The following is a 15,755-nucleotide window of genomic DNA, read 5'->3' on the forward strand; positions in this document are numbered from 1 at the left end:
CTGAAATCCCAACAAAATACAGATACGTGGGTTTGTATTGTGAGAAGTTGCGATGCGTGAAAACCTCAGGCAGGTGCTGTGGCAGGGAAAAAGAAAACAAAAGAACAATAAATAAAAAAAGGAAAATACCTTAAAAGTAGAAGAAAGCCATGAAAATGTGAGCGGTCCAAAAGGTAACAGGGCATGGTGTTTATTGTACAATGGCCTCAATGTGAATGAATGGAGTAAAGCACAGTAACAGTGATATACGCAATGACAAATCTCAAGTACTAGTGTTATTTAACAGGAATCTTTATTAATAAATCAAACAAGGACATATAAAATACACCCCAGGAGAACAGAAAAACAACTTTTTAACGTGTCAGCCCTAACCCCCCCGCCCACACACACACACATCTTCTCAGGACTTGGCTGTTTGCTGGGCTTGGCAGCGAAGCAGCATGTAGATCTTCTCTTTGATCCAGTCCTTGTTGTAAGGCTGGTAGGTCTGTGTGTTGGCACGATACCTAAAAGGTAGAACGATAGATTTGAATCTCTCATTTGGTCACACCGTTACAAGACAATGCTGTCCTTTACGTTACAGCAGACAATGCATTTTAACATTAATCAAATCACAGTTTTCTCATGCCTCTAAAGATGACTTACCCTGATTTTGTGATCTGAACATAAAAGAAACAGTTTTGCTAAAAGGCACGCAAACAGATGCTCTCAATAGGTTAGATTTAGCTGAACAGTTTCATACTAAACTACAAACACCATTAACACAAAAGGAGAGGCTTTATTGAAATAAAGGGGTACACTTACAAAATCTAAAAATCAATATTTCTAGTATTTATTTTAAACTTGATAAATGAGACCATGGTGCTCATCTCCAGCACTCATTGGGTGAGAGGCGGGGGTAAACCGGACAGGTTGCCAGCATGCACACAGAATACAACTTAAGGGAAATTTTGAAACCAATTAACCAAACCAGGAGAGAACCCATATATGCACAGGGAGAAAATGCTAACTTCATGTAGAAAGTCCCCAGCGTCATTTACATCATGACTCAAGTTGAAATGTGTTGCCTATTTATTTCAAATGCAAGTGAATGGACCAGTTTATATTCTAAAAAAAAAAAAAAAATTGAATCAGGAAATGTCCATCCTGACCCTCTAAACCTGGAGCGTTCTAAGTGTGACCCGTGGGCCAATTTTCAGCCCTTCTAGTGAAATTGTGCGACATTCTGGTCGGATGAGATCGAAACAGAACCCGTTTTTGGCCGATTTGCTCAACTCTTTATTTGTGAAACACGTCGGTGGCAGCATCGTTCTGTGGGGGTGCTTTTCTTTAGCAGGGACGGGGAAGCTGGTCAGGGTTGATGGGTGGAGCTAAATACAGAACAATCCCAGAAGAAGAACGCCTGTTAGAGGCTGCAAAAGAATTAAGGCGAGGGAGAAAAAGGCCCCTGCTAAGCAGCTCAATGAGCCTAAACCTACTGTACAGTCAGAGCTGCAACAGAACGGCTTAGATCAAAGCAGGTTCCAATAAAAAGTCCAGACCTAAACTTGACTGAGAATCTGTGATAGATGGAAAGGAGAAGGAAGGAAGGAAGGAGTTTGAGTTTTGACTTACATCCCCAGGAGTCCCTCCAGCTAATTCAAATGTTTTGAAAAAAACTACAAGAAGCTTACATAACATCATAATCTGGTGTTTCCTATTTTTTGTAAGTCAGAAGTCCTAACGTATGCAAACTGATTGAAGAAAACTGTAATAAATAAGGGTAAACTGTTTGGTTTACCCCTATTTACCTCAATTCTGTCAACCCTCTAGAAATATCACACAAAAGCAACAGATAATCCTCCATTTAGATCAGGGGTGTCAAAGTCATTTTGGTTGAGGGGCCACATTCAGCTTAATCTGATCTCAAGAGGGCCACACGAGTAAACTCATTGCAAGATTAAATAGAACTAATAAATGTGGACTTGTTGTTGATTTTTATATTAAATGAATTTCACTTTTACACAATATATTATGAATAACTTCAGCGTTTTTAAGAAAAGTATGTGCAATTTCAACAATACTTTTACTCAGTTAAACATTTACTTAAGTGCATCATGCATAATAACTGATCACAGTGATTATACAATGTTGAAAAACATTTATTCACATTTTTTGGAACTTAAAAACACTGTCCTGCATGACAAAATACATCAAACAGATAAAAATTAAGAAATGATTTAAATTTTTCCACACCTGAAGCTTAATCTGCTAATTAAAACACAGCGCCCCTCGTGGCCAATATAGGAACTGCATATTTTCAATTAAACAAAGTACATGTTTTTTTTCAATAATTGTTTTATCATTCTCTTCCTTTTATCTCCTCTTTCTTTCACCTTTTCCTTTTTTCTTCTTGTTCTTCCTTTCCTCTCCTACTTTCCCATTGTAGTGTCCATATCATTTGAGATATTCCCCGCATGAATCATAATAAAACTATTCACATTCATAAATCAAGCGGAGCAAAAAGCAGTTCTGCTCCACTTGTGAAAGTCAAATCTGTTGAGCTCTTTTTGGCATTAAGACAACAATTCTTATTGCCACATTGCCAGACAGGACACTGGGGGGGAAAAAAAAGAAGAAGTTTTTATTTTTTATTAATGATAATGCATTTAGCCACAGGGCCGGACTAAATTGTTCGGCGGGCCGAATTCGGCCCGCGGGCCGTATGTTTGACACCCCTGATTTAGAGTATCATTAAAGTATCAAAGTATCTTATTCTTTACAACCTGTTATGTTGTCTGAAAAAATGAGGCAGTTTGGAATCAGGCCAAATCATTAAGGCAGTCTGCTGGAAAAGACGACTAACTTTTTGTACAGTAAATGTGGAGAGATTGTTCGTTTTACAATGCTTTCCATTAATTTGACAAACTGAATTAGATTCACAGGATTGAACCGGTACTTCAGACAACTCTGTCGTGTCTCTTCATGAAGTTCCTGAAGTCAGGGTAGCTGAAGTACCAACAGAAGGTCTTCTTTACTATTACTTAATTATGTAAATCCCACATCTATGAAAAACCCAGATCCTTTAGCCAAGCCTTTCCCTTTGTCTGACTTTTTACCAGCAGGCCGCTTAAAAGCTGTGGAGAGCAGAAGTGGATCTTCCCTACCTGACTCTCTTCCTAACACCTACTTCTCTTTTTAAAATTGGTGATCCAACATATTACATTTTACGACTAGTAAAAGCAACACGTGTTTGCACAGGGCCTCACCAAATTTTATCCACAGTCACAGTTTAATCCACCACAAATAATCTCTCCATAGTAAAATGAAGACGTAAAACAAAAACACTTGGAAGATTCTCTAAACTCCTTTGAGTCCCGAACCGTTCATATCGCATAGCCGTTTTAATATTTGGTCAGGTTAAAGCCACTTACTTTAATTAATTTAATAACAGAATAGATGGCTCTCAATGTTTTTTTTGTTGTTGTTGTTTTAAATAAAGATTTAAACTGTGATGTATATTTGTATTCTGCCCAACTGAAGCATAACAACTAATTGAGCTATGTTTCATGGCAGTTACAGCTTCAGGTCTTTCAGAGGGTCTCCGCCTGCTGTACACACATGCAAATGGTCATTTTTTTTATCGACATTTGCTCAGGCAGATTGGAAGGACAGCATCTGTGAGCAACATTTGTAAGTCTTAAGATGTAGGTTTGGACTTTGACTAGGCCACAAAACACAATCAATGTGTTGTAGCAGGTTTGCAGGTGTGTGTCATACCCAACAATTAACGACGATGGTATAAATAGTGCTGCTTGAAAAGTTCCTATCTTAGGGTATTTTTTAGAACCTAACCCTGGTTCTGGAGAACTTCTCCCACACTGCCTCCACACACCATCCTCGACAACACCGTGTCTACCGTGGATGACTCGTGGTTCCTAGAAAGCAGCCTTTTTAGGGACCTGAGCCTGTCGTCACACATCGACACTGAAGAAGGCCCAGCAGAGTCTGGACTTCCTGCGACAACTCAACCTCAGGAGCTGCAGGTCATCGTCTACACCGCCACATTCAGTCTGTCCTGTGTTCATCCATCACTGTGTGGTTTGGCTCATCCAAACAACAAGGGTCAAGGGTCAGGAAAACTTCTCTGCAGACCCCACACATCCTGGACACAAACTGTTTGGACCTTTACCTCCAGCTTGGCGCTACAGAGCGCTGGTTCACAAAAACCAGCCGCCACACAGACAGTTTCTAACCTCAGGCTGTCTCTCTCTACACAAACATGCAATCCTTTATTTCCTTGAAGGTTTAGCTGATTAAGATGATTCTGATTCTTTAAACTTGCTCTCTAAGAATCCTTTGAGGCCTTTTACAGAATTAACAGATTAACTGCATGAGATCCTTATAAGATTTGTTTGGAAAAATATAGAAAATCCTGTAGAAATTCATTGTAATTTACAAACACCATTTTTTTGTTGTTGTTTATAATTTTCAGTCACAATAAATGAATAATAATATATAGAAGAGTTCAAGGGGAATGAATGTTTAAGTTACCATCTCTGTGTACATTTTTTTACTGTCCTTGGAATAACAGCAACATAAAGAGCATTGTTGCTGTGGAGTGTGCAGTACCAGGACTTTTTAGTCTACTCACACCAAACAGCTGAGGTCGGCCAGGTCATCGATGAAGTCAAACAGCTGGCTGATGTCGTACGTTATTGATGGACTGTTGGGGTTCATTCTCTTTAAATGCTCCTCATACATCTTGCAAACACCTGCAGGACAACAACACACTATGGATTAGACTGTTGGAGTGACACTAGCCACATAATCAGGAGTGCCGCCAGGAGTTTGGGGCCACATCACAAAAAATAATCGCCCTAAAAGCTCACACACACTTTCTTTTTGGGGGCCACTGGAGTTTTCTAACTTCTCCCCCTTATACGGCACCCCTGCACATAATATAAATAAAAATGGGAATGAATGACAGAAAATTTGTCTGACAATGTTTTGACCCCAAAGTCTGATTGAAGAATTAGTGAAATGTGCTGGTGTGTGCGCATGGGTCCACAATATATCAGTGTTAAAGCTTTGAGGCGGGTTTGCTGTCTTTGAGCTGTTGCTACTGGTGTTAAAGCTATAGTTGGTAATCCTGTTCGGGCCGAGTCTAGTCAAATCCTTTTTTTTTTTAACGCCATTTCATGCTCTAGCCTGTGACACGCTTACCTTCCAAACATTCGTTGACCGATTCGTAATCAGCATATGTGCGACCCTCTGGCCTCTTCGTGGGCTGCACCAGCAGCATGGTGTGAGACTGGAAATCCCATCGATATTGTTAGATGGGAATAAAACGCGTCACATTCAAAATACACTTGTGTCAAAGTAAACAAAGGCTAATGTGTGAACTGTGTACAGAATGAATACAAAATATATGTATTCAGTGTATTTAAATGGCAGCCCTTAAACTGTTCAATATTTTGTTACTGGGACTTTATGTGACAGACCAACGCAGGGCAATTTCCAACAAATAAAAACCTGATAGGTGTATCGCTCTCATGCATTCAGCCAGAGATTAAAATCCAACTTTGACATCCCTGAATTAAATTTCAGTGTAAGTAACCTAAATAGTTAGGGTAAGGTTATAAAAACAATTTCCCAGGGATTGGACATGCCGTTGAACACAGTTTAAGTATCATTTGAACAAAGGAAAGAGTACGGCGCAACCGCAAGCCTAGCAAGATCCGGGTATCCGCCTAAACTCACAGGCCACGCAAGCGGTGCGTGAATCGGGGGAGCAGTCAAGAGGCCCAGGGATTCTCTGGAGCAGCTGCAGAGACTGACAGCTCGGGTGGCACAGACCGTTAACGCGACACTCCGAGAGTCGAGCCTTTAAGGAAGAGTGGCAAGAAGAAAGCCAACTATGTGGAAGATGGCGCTCTGGTCAGGTGAGACCAAAATTTAATCTTTTGATCCACATGGAACCAACACCGTTAATCTCTAGCTCAGCATCCCAATAACACAAAATGAAAATTATGGTCCCAACAAGACTAAATGTGGAAAAAGTTCAAGGTTTGTGAGAACTTTCTCAAGGCACTGAAAGCTGCAAACTGACTAGTTTTAATAAAGTGCTTTTGAATCTGTTCAGGAGCTCCAACGTACAGAGCCCCCTAGGGGACATGGGGATTTTTATTCAAGAGTTTTTATAGTTACCTAGCTAAAGTATTACATTCCCTTGCAATACTTTTGCGTTCCCTCGCAATAACCTAATAGATTGTTCATGCGGCATATTGAACACTGAAAGTCTTTCTGCTACCAAATGGTTTTTATAAGGTTTGTCCACGTATCTTAATATCTAGTTAGTGAAATAACAGAATTTTTATATATTTTCTTTAGGATATAAATGCACCACAAACTTAAGTGCAAAAGCAAAGGGGTTAAATATGGGCTTTCCATCTCTTTCCATTCCTTCTAAGACAAACAAAATTTCCATAAGAAGAAAGAAAAAAATGCATTCAAGCCATTTGGACTGTTTTTGTGTTATTTTCTCAGAGTAATAAAGTCATCTGACAGTTTTAATTGTGTTTTTTTTGTGTTGGTATTCTGGCTAAAAAAAAAGGGCAGTTTTCATGCGCACTACCATCTCAACCTTACACAATCATGAACACGCGGTTAAAAGATCGATTTTCAATCAGTTTTCTGCAAGAGTTAAGAATGTATAAACGCGTTTTCGCTGAGGCTCTTAAAAAAAAAGATGTTTGCATTTTTAAATTGAACCTTTTATTGTAGCAAAAAGACTCAATAAGCCGCACAAACCGTCAACTAGGGTATTGCGAGGGATCGCAATAATATATAATAATAATAATCATCATCATAATAATTCTGATGTCCTCTAGGGTGCCCTGTACCAACGTATTTTAACAATTGTACAGATAAAGAATAATAAATAAAAAAAAAAATAAAATACCAATTTCGTTAATACATAAACACGGCATTGGTTTTTAAAGGAAATTAAAATACATTTAGAATTTTAAAAGGCCAGAAGTATTTAACATTAGGTAGTTATGGCAATTTCATCTCAAGAGCTCTGAAGACTTCTTCGTTTACAGATTTCAAAAGAACATTTCCACAGCCTACGCTATGGGGACAATGCTACAATCAACAGTTTACCCAGACTAAACAACAAACAACAGGCCAACTAAGAGCTGTTGTTACAACTTAATTCCCACTGAAAAAGTGGTTTAATTTTTGGAGCAATTTGTTGTTGCAGCACTTCAATGTGCTTCAAACATTTGATGCTAACGTTTGCCACTGTAATTTTCCACACGCTCTTTAAAAGAAACACTACAATTGATTTAACACAATACGTAAGCTTTAGATTTTATTGGGAACTATACAAAGGATTGTCCATTATGGACGTCTTATTAAAACATACCATGTTTGTTGCGGCTTTCGACGATTTTCAGGGATACCCGTTCTGTTCGATAGAGCTGACCTCTATCACCGGAAGAACAATTGAACGAGACGGAAACGAGAGAGCTGTCACCATAGACATCAATATAAGAATAAACCCCGCATTGACTGTCGCGGCGCAGGAATTACGGCCGCCATCTTGGGGCGGTCGACCTGCTACCCTAACCTGCTGATTCAAGCTGAACACACTAATGATACCTCAGCACTTTGCGGCGTATTTTTGTTTAAATCGACGAACTATTGACGTCTGTGCTCGAGGGATAACATTTCACAAGTAAGATTAAAAGATTTTGTTTAGATTATAATGTGATTTTTCTAATATTAGGTAGAGAGATACAGGTCTACACGTCCAAGTTTTTGTAACTTAGTCTCTCCAAAATTGCATCTACTCCATGAAGGCATCAGAGATTTAGACTTTGGTGAATAATATATATATATATATATATATATATATATATATATATATATATATATATATATATATATATATATATATATATATATATATGAGGTGATAGAGGTCAGCTCTATCGAACATATATATATATATATATATATATATATATATATATATATATATATATATATATATATATATATATATATATATATATATATATATATTATTCACTAATGTCAAAGTTCTGATGCCTTCACAGAGCAGCTACAATACACATATAAAGCCGAGCCATCCCCTAACCTCGAGAGATAAAGCAACTTCTCGGCGCGTTCTGCGTCGGACAGGGAGTAACGCCGGAGAAGCAGGTGTTTGAGCGTGCTGTACTTTCCGTCCGCGGGAGGGTTGCGAAGCAGGGTCATTGCGCGCCTGATAGAAGGCGGATCCAGCGCCGAAACCACATAGTGGTACTTTGTGTCGTCCGATGAGATTCCACGAAGAGCGAACTGTGCTTCAACGTGGAAGAGCATGATTGCGGATCATGTAGCCAGAAATCCGGGATCTTAACGGCCACAGCAAAAGAAGCCGGAGGAGCCGGTGGAGGTCCACCAGAAACGGCGATCGGCTGTGAGGAGCTGGGCAGGCCATCAGATGTGGACATGTTGGCTCACAGGGGTCACCAATGTTTGCCCCAGTCCTTTGTTCCTGAAAACTTAAAAGCCTCTAAATTTGTTTGTGTTCGACACGATAATAATAATAATAATAATAAATTTTATTTGTAATGCACTTTACATTTAAGAAAAATCTCAAAGTGCTACAGGTAAAATCACCATAGAAGGGTAAAATCAAAATTTAAAACTAAGCATCGCTTTAAAACACTTATGAATAAAATCAATAGCATAATTGTAAAATGTTAAAAGTCATACGTCCTGCTAAAAATAAATGTTTTTAATCCTTTTTTAAAAGTCCGAATGCACATAGAACACCACTACGACCTTTGTATGATGGTCCTTTCAGGGTCCTTGAACCAGGGCCTAAACATTTTCTTTTAGATTTGGGGGGGCGTAAAGAAACTATCTGTATTGACAGGGTAAAACACGCTCATGTGCTGGTGGACGATCAGGTGGTAACGGCCCAAGCTCCTCGCAGGGGAAGACCCTCCTCCACTGTTTTAATGGACCGCTGTCCTCCCTCCAGACGCCCTTAGCTGTTGGAGGCTCGACCCCCCTGCAGCCCCTCCGTGTCGCCCTCGTCCTCAGGCGCGGATGTCCCAGGATCGTCCTACAGGGTCCAAGTTCAGCCGTTTTGGACGTTTGTTGAAACCCAAGGATCTGGATTAGGTTGTTTGTTCGGTGGTGTATATATATATATATATATATATATATATATATATATATATATATATATATATATAGGGTTTCTGTACAGTTGCTCAGTTGTTGGAGTTGAGTAAAGAACTGTTCAAACCTACATCCTTTGTGTCGTCATTATCACTCCTCCACAATATATATATATATATATATATAATTCACCAATGTCTAAAGCTCTGATGCCTTCACGGAGTAGATTTTGGAGAGACTAAGTCACAAAAACTTGGACGTGTAGACCTGTATCTCTCTATCTAATCTTAGAAAAATCACATTCTAATATAAACAATATCTTTTAATCGTACTTGTGAAAAATTATCCCTCGATCCCTGACGTCAATAGTCCGTCGATTTAAACAAAAATACGCCGCACAGTGCTGAGGTATCATTAGTTTGTTCAGCTTGAATCAGCAGGTTAGGTTAGCAGGTCGACCGCCCCAAGATGGCGGCCGTAATTCCTGCGCCGCGACAGTCAATGCGGGGTCTGCTCTTATATTATGTCTATGAGGATTACGCTTTGCGACAGCGACTGTGTTTATGGCACACGTGAGAGTGAGGTGTAGTGTGATCTGCATCATGGCGAAGGTCTCAAAGAAAAAGGGCAGTAAAAAGATCAAGAAAGTTGTCATGAGCGTCGAGGAGCAACCGCCTGTGAATGAAGAGGAAGAGGAAGAGGCCGGCATGGCTGGAGCTGAAGGAGACATCGGTAGCAGCGGGGAGGACGAAGGCGAGGATGAACGAAAACGGCAAAAGCTGCTGCAGGCGATCAGCGCTCTGGGTGGGAAAAGGAAGAAGGCGCTGGGGGAGAGGTCGGAGGCGGCCGTGGACATGTCCGAGTTCTCGGTTAACCCCGAGGATGGTCCCGGTAAGGTGCAACTCTCGGATCTGATGGGGACCTTGGAGAAAACCCCCGCCGTCCCAGCTAAAACCAGAAAGCTGCTGGAGAATCTGCAACGCAACAAGAAAACCGTCGATTCTCCGCTCAGCAAACAGGAAACCGAGAGGATCCAGAGGGGCATGGCTTTCCAAAAGGCAGCGACGGAGGTGAGCCGCTGGGACAGCGTGATCACTCAGAACCAGAGGGCCGAACAGCTGCTCTTCCCTCTCAACCAGGAGCCGGCCGGCCCCAGACCGATAGAGAGACTGGTGGCGGGCTGGAAGGCTCAGACTCCCCTGGAACAGGAAGTGTTCGCCCTGTTGTCCGCTAACAAGCAGCCTTTTACTGACCCGATCCTAACTCCTGCCGAAGAGGCGTCAGTAAAGGCCATGAGTCTGGAGGAAGCGAAGATCCGCCGTGCAGAGTTGCAGAAAGCTCGGGCCCTGCAGTCCTATTACGAGGCCAAGGCTCGGAGAGAGAAGAAAATTAAAAGCAAGAAGTATCACAAAGTGCAGAACAAGGTCAAGCGGAAAGGATTGCTGAAGCACATCGAGCAGATGATCAAGACGGACCCGGCGGCTGCCATGCAGGAGCTAAATAAGATGGAGCTGGCCAGGATGCAGGAGAGGATGTCTCTAAAGCACCAGAACAGCAGCAAGTGGGCCAAATCGAAGGCCATCATGGCCAAATATGACGAAGAGGCTCGCAAAGCCATGCAGCAGCAGCTGGAGATGAACAGGGAGCTCACTCAAAAGCTGGTGACGCCACTGAACGAGGAAGAGGAGGAGGAGGAGGAAGGGGCAGCAGGTGAGGCTGATGTGCTCCCTGACTTTGTGAACGATGCAGTGGACGGGCCACCAAATCCTTGGATGAAAGGGAAGCTCACCGAAGAGCCAACGAAGGAGCAAGTGAACGATGCGGCGCCTGAGGCGGCAAGCGTGTCGGCGGCGGCCGCCGAGGAAGAGGAAGAGGAGTGGGCGGCCGACAAAACAGAAGAGGAGGCCCTCCTCAGAGAGTTCGACTGCAGGAGGAAACGGCATCAAGCTCAAGAGTCCGACACGGCAGGGAGCATTTTTCAGGAGGAGATGACAGAAGCTGCAGCAGAAGATTCGGGGGCTTCTGACTGCGATGAAGAAGCTCGTTCAGAGTTCAGAAGCATCTCCAGAGGAGGAGAAGAGGGCTTTAAAGCGACTGAAGCAGTCAACTGTGCTGACCGCACCGATGAGTCGGCTCAGCTGGAGGAGAGGCTGATCAGGATCCGGACCGTGGAGGACCTGGAACGTCTCCCTCACGAACCGTCGGCCGAGCCCAGGGATCCTCCCACCACTAAAGCCCAACCATCTGAGGAGAAACGCGTGGGCAAAAGCAAAAAGAAGAAAGGGATTGAGCTGAAAGAGGTTCTCACTAAAAACACAAATATTATCAAAGTTCCCCTCGCTCCGACCGGCACGGACTCTGAAGATCCAGAAGCAAAGGTGGACCAAAAAGGACTGATCAAGGAAGCTTTCGCAGGAGATGACGTCATCTCAGACTTTCTTAAGGATAAAAGGAGGCAGGAGGATGAGGGGAAGCCTAAGGTGATCGACCTGACGCTGCCCGGCTGGGGCGAGTGGGGAGGCTTGGGTTTAAAGCCACCCAAAAGAAAGCGCAGAAAGGTTAGGAGTGCTCCCCCCCCACCCAGAAAAGACCAGCGTCTTCCTACTGTTATCATCACCGAGAAGAAGAATGCATCCATCAGCCTCCACCAGGTCCATTCCCTGCCCTTCCCCTTCGAGAACCACGCACAGTTTGAGAGCTGTTTCCGCTCACCGCTGGGCCGCACGTGGAACACGGAGCGTACCGTGAAGAAAGTCACCAAGCCCAGGGTGGTCACCCAGATGGGGGCCATCATCGATCCCATGGCTGAGGAGGAACTGTTAAGGAACAAGGATGCTGTTGCCAGGGAAACTAGCTCGGTGAACTCCAAGAAGAGCAGATAATGGCAACAGCAGCAATTACTGTTGTTGCCATTATCTGCGTTCATCGGGGGGCTTTTCGGTCACATATGACTGAGTACAAAAATCTATCCTTTAAATGCAGAGAATGGGACTGATTGGAAATTTGTCCAGTCACATTTATGTGAACTGATTGAGAGATTAAATGTGTAATTACCAGTGTAGTACATGCCATGTGTTTGTGAACAAAAGAGTGAAAGTAAGGCTGGGATGTATTAGCTTTCTGAAAAACAATTTTCACAGTTTAGGTTGGTGTGTGCTGGGCATCTGTGATAATCTTCACAATTCACGTTCACGTCTTAATTGTTTTGTATCAATGGCAACGTTTGTGTAATGCTGTGCAAGCATATGCTTTTTTTTTTATTTTTTATTTTGCTCAATTGGCACAATAGTTTACCTAATGTGAAAGGAAGGAAAACTGAGACAAACTGCTTGTGAAATATTGAAGCTACATCAATAATAAATAAAAAAAATCAGATGATCAACAATACTGGTGTATTTCCTGTAATCTAAGATTTTAAAAAGCAATAATCAGAATAACATTTAATATAACTGGTATAACAGAGTAAATATTATCTAGTAGCAAAATGCCTAATAAGTATTACATGCGTAATGAAATAGATCTGTATTGTAGGGATTATTCAATCTCATTTGGATTGCATCTAGGTTTCAATTCTGTCTTTTTGGATGTAAATCTTATTAACATGTCCTCATGAATTAATGTGATGATAGGGCTGATAATCTGGAAGCAAAACATCACAGTAGCATTTCAACATACAGCGATTGATTATTAAACAATTTATGGCATATATTTAGGAAGAGACTAGAAAAGTCCAACTGGCTTTCATTTGGGGGAAACTGAAAAAAATATTAAAAGAAAAAAATATTAACCACAGTGGAGAAATATTAAGACATTAATATTCCAAATTTTACAAAAGCTGTGTTTTATTTAGATTGTATACATTGATACCATAAAAAGTAAATCGTGTCCAGTGAGTATAATCTACCAGTGTTGGAAGTATAGCTGTGAGCAGACAGATGGTGGCTCTGCAGGGACATATTTGTATTTGTGAATGAAATTGTAGTTGAAATATTGCAGGGTTAATCATGTAGTCTCTGCTGCTGGGAAGAAAGACCTGTGAAATGGCAACAGGAGATGATTGCTCAGGGGGCTTTCCAGCACAGCTACAATGTCCTTAGTGTGAGAAACATTATCCAGAATAACATTAGCGGGAGTACAAAGCTTATTTAGAGGTTCAATGTTAACCTTAACCCTGGTAATGTGTGTTGCAATCTAACATTATTCCTGCTCCTACCAAATTTAGTTTTAAAATGTTCACTCAACCAAGAAATTGTTACTGATACTGAGATACTGAGAGGACATCTTTTAATGGATAAGATTATTACACTGTTTCTATATAGATTTTCATTTAAAAAAAATGCATGTTGAAAATATTATACTCCTGCGTAATTAACAAAACAGTTGTATTGGCATTAAAACATTTAAGCCCTTCTTAAACTTGCTGACCAACTTTTTGCTTGTTTCCACGCAAAAAGAAAAAAATATTTTGATTATTTTTGGTGCTGAGCTCCAAATCATTGAGATGTGAATTATTCCTTACGATCTCTTTAATCTTTTGCTCCCTCCACAGATTGTCTATAAGTTTCAGGTCAGGAGGTTGGCTGGGTGACTCCAAAACATTATTACTTCCAGTCAGGAGAAACCTGTTGGTAAAAAAGAAAAGCTCATTTTAAACCATAATCTGAGAGGCCTGTCAATAATTTTCGGTTTAACTGTCAAGTTTCAGCTTTTATGCATGGGTTGTGGTTGAAGTGTCTAATAGCAGCATTTCTCCTCTCTGTTCCCTGGCTCGTTCTCACAGCTATTTTTAGACCATGCAGCAGTGTTGGGGAAAAAAAAAAGCGATTTCACTTGGGTGAAAACTTCCCACATGGGTAAGACTGCATACTTTGGTGTCTTGATGGACTCATTGCAGAATGCAATAATAGACTATGCATCGGTTCACATAATGTTTGTCAGCCTGAATTCCCCAGAGACAATAGAGAATTGCATTAGAAATCTTCTAGTTGCAGAGCCAGTCATTCTTCACTTTGCTTTCCACTCAACCACTTCACCAGACCAATTACAACAGCCCTATACAGCTTTGTGGAATAAAAAGATAATTTGTTTTTATATCTCCACTGACCATAGACGCGGGAAGGGGGGGGAGTGCTGCGGGGGCTGCAGCCTCCCTCGTCATAGCATCAGCCCCCCATGGTGGGGGGCTGTGGAGTAACATGATATTGTACTTAAAAACGTGAAATTATTTACGTATTTCTTTTTTAAAAGACTGTGTTAGATATGGGATTAAAATGATGGGCTGCGTATAAGATATAAACTAATGATTCATTAAAAAGAATAAAAGACTAGGCTACTCCCCAGGAAGTGCTTCCGCCACCATATGTCTCTTTATATATGTCTATGATCATATATGTGGACGCGTCATTGGGCGGGTTCTGCCTATGCTGCGATGCGTCAGAGCGTCCGCCATCTTAAACGTGGCAAATCTGCAGTTACTCAGTCACTTAAACAGTATCAGAGGGACTTTAATCTCTGAATATACTTTGTATGCGTAGTATTTTTGTTTTTGTAATATTACAAGTTTATTTTCGTATCCCTTTAGCTTCATTCTCCTGAATTTATTCTCCTAAAGAATACATTTTTTTTTTAAAATAATCTAACCAGGCCCTATTACTCCAGGAATGAAATAATTCTGCAAACTGTGATTATTCTGGAAATGTTCCCTCTTAATTCTAATAATATGACGTTTTTCTCATAACATTATCACTTTTGTGTTTGTTTATTTTTACTTTATTGACCTAGGACTTTTTTTCCTCATATTATTAATTTTACCTCTTTAATACTCCCCCAAAAAGTCTGTTCCTAAAGGTTCACATGTGACATGGTTTTATAAAATAATGAAGACCACAATGTTTAGATTTAACAAATTGATCCTTATATTCATAACACATACACACACAAATATATATATATATATATATATATATATATATATATATATATATAAAGCAGATCCAAGTAGTGAAATCAGCCAGAATACATTTCCATGCAGCTCAGGAATGAGGCATCTTTTCTGATTCACGTTCACAATAACAGAACTCAACTTTTTTTCTGCCACATACAATATGGCGGTGACGTTGACGTGCTGTCTGTATATCTATCTATCTATCTATCTATCTATCTATCTATCTATCTATCTATCTATATCTATATATATATATATATATATATATATATATATATATATATATATATATATATATATATATATATATATAAGTCACACAGCTATTTATTTGGCTTATTTAGAATGCTTGAAAATCTATATATGCACATCTAAAATTACTAATATGAGAAAAAAAGACCTAGGACAATAAAGTAAAAAAAAAAAGCAAAAAAAAAAAAGTGGTAATGTTATGAGAATTATGAGAATTAAGAGGGAACATTTCCAGAATTAGTAATAACCCTAACCCATGGGCGATGGGTTATCATTGTTATGGTAAATGGCTTGTACTTGTATAAAGCGTTTTTTTTTTTTTTATATAATATTTTATTTTTAAATTTTCAGTAGAAATGGACAAAAACAACAA

At 40.4% G+C, this 15,755-nt stretch overlaps 2 protein-coding genes across 2 annotated transcripts; one reads left to right on the forward strand and one right to left on the reverse strand.

Moving 5' to 3' along the window:
• Positions 1–264: 264 nt before the first annotated feature.
• Positions 265–7,516, reverse strand: LOC110366550 (enhancer of rudimentary homolog). The gene is made up of 4 exons (XM_036151044.1): positions 7,412–7,516; positions 5,206–5,293; positions 4,634–4,754; positions 265–506 (listed from the first exon to the last, which is right to left on the reverse strand). Exons 1-4 carry the CDS (start codon positions 7,412–7,414, stop codon positions 401–403), a joined length of 318 nt encoding a protein of 105 aa, XP_036006937.1. The 5' UTR covers positions 7,415–7,516; the 3' UTR covers positions 265–400.
• A 2,214-nt stretch (positions 7,517–9,730) lies between these two features.
• si:dkey-251i10.3 (Utp14 domain-containing protein) lies at positions 9,731–12,543 on the forward strand. Its single transcript, XM_012881810.3, has one exon. It carries the CDS (start codon positions 9,750–9,752, stop codon positions 12,066–12,068), a length of 2,319 nt encoding a protein of 772 aa, XP_012737264.2. The 5' UTR covers positions 9,731–9,749; the 3' UTR covers positions 12,069–12,543.
• The last annotated feature ends 3,212 nt before the right edge of the window (positions 12,544–15,755 follow it).

The sequence above is a fragment of the Fundulus heteroclitus genome, chromosome 19 (genome assembly GCF_011125445.2).
Source record: "Fundulus heteroclitus isolate FHET01 chromosome 19, MU-UCD_Fhet_4.1, whole genome shotgun sequence".
NCBI lineage: Eukaryota > Metazoa > Chordata > Actinopteri > Cyprinodontiformes > Fundulidae > Fundulus > Fundulus heteroclitus.

Bases quoted from the DNA above. Each gene is read 5' to 3' on its own strand.
- LOC110366550 (XM_036151044.1), bottom strand. The intron at 4,755-5,205 runs GTAAGCGTGTCA...GTTGTCCTGCAG, and splicing joins GGTCAACGAATGTTTGGAAG to GTGTTTGCAAGATGTATGAG. The intron at 507-4,633 runs GTGAGTAGACTA...TCTACCTTTTAG, and splicing joins GCCGACCTCAGCTGTTTGGT to GTATCGTGCCAACACACAGA.
- si:dkey-251i10.3 (XM_012881810.3), top strand. From the start codon at position 9,750: ATGGCACACGTGAGAGTGAGGTGTAGTGTGATCTGCATCATGGCGAAG.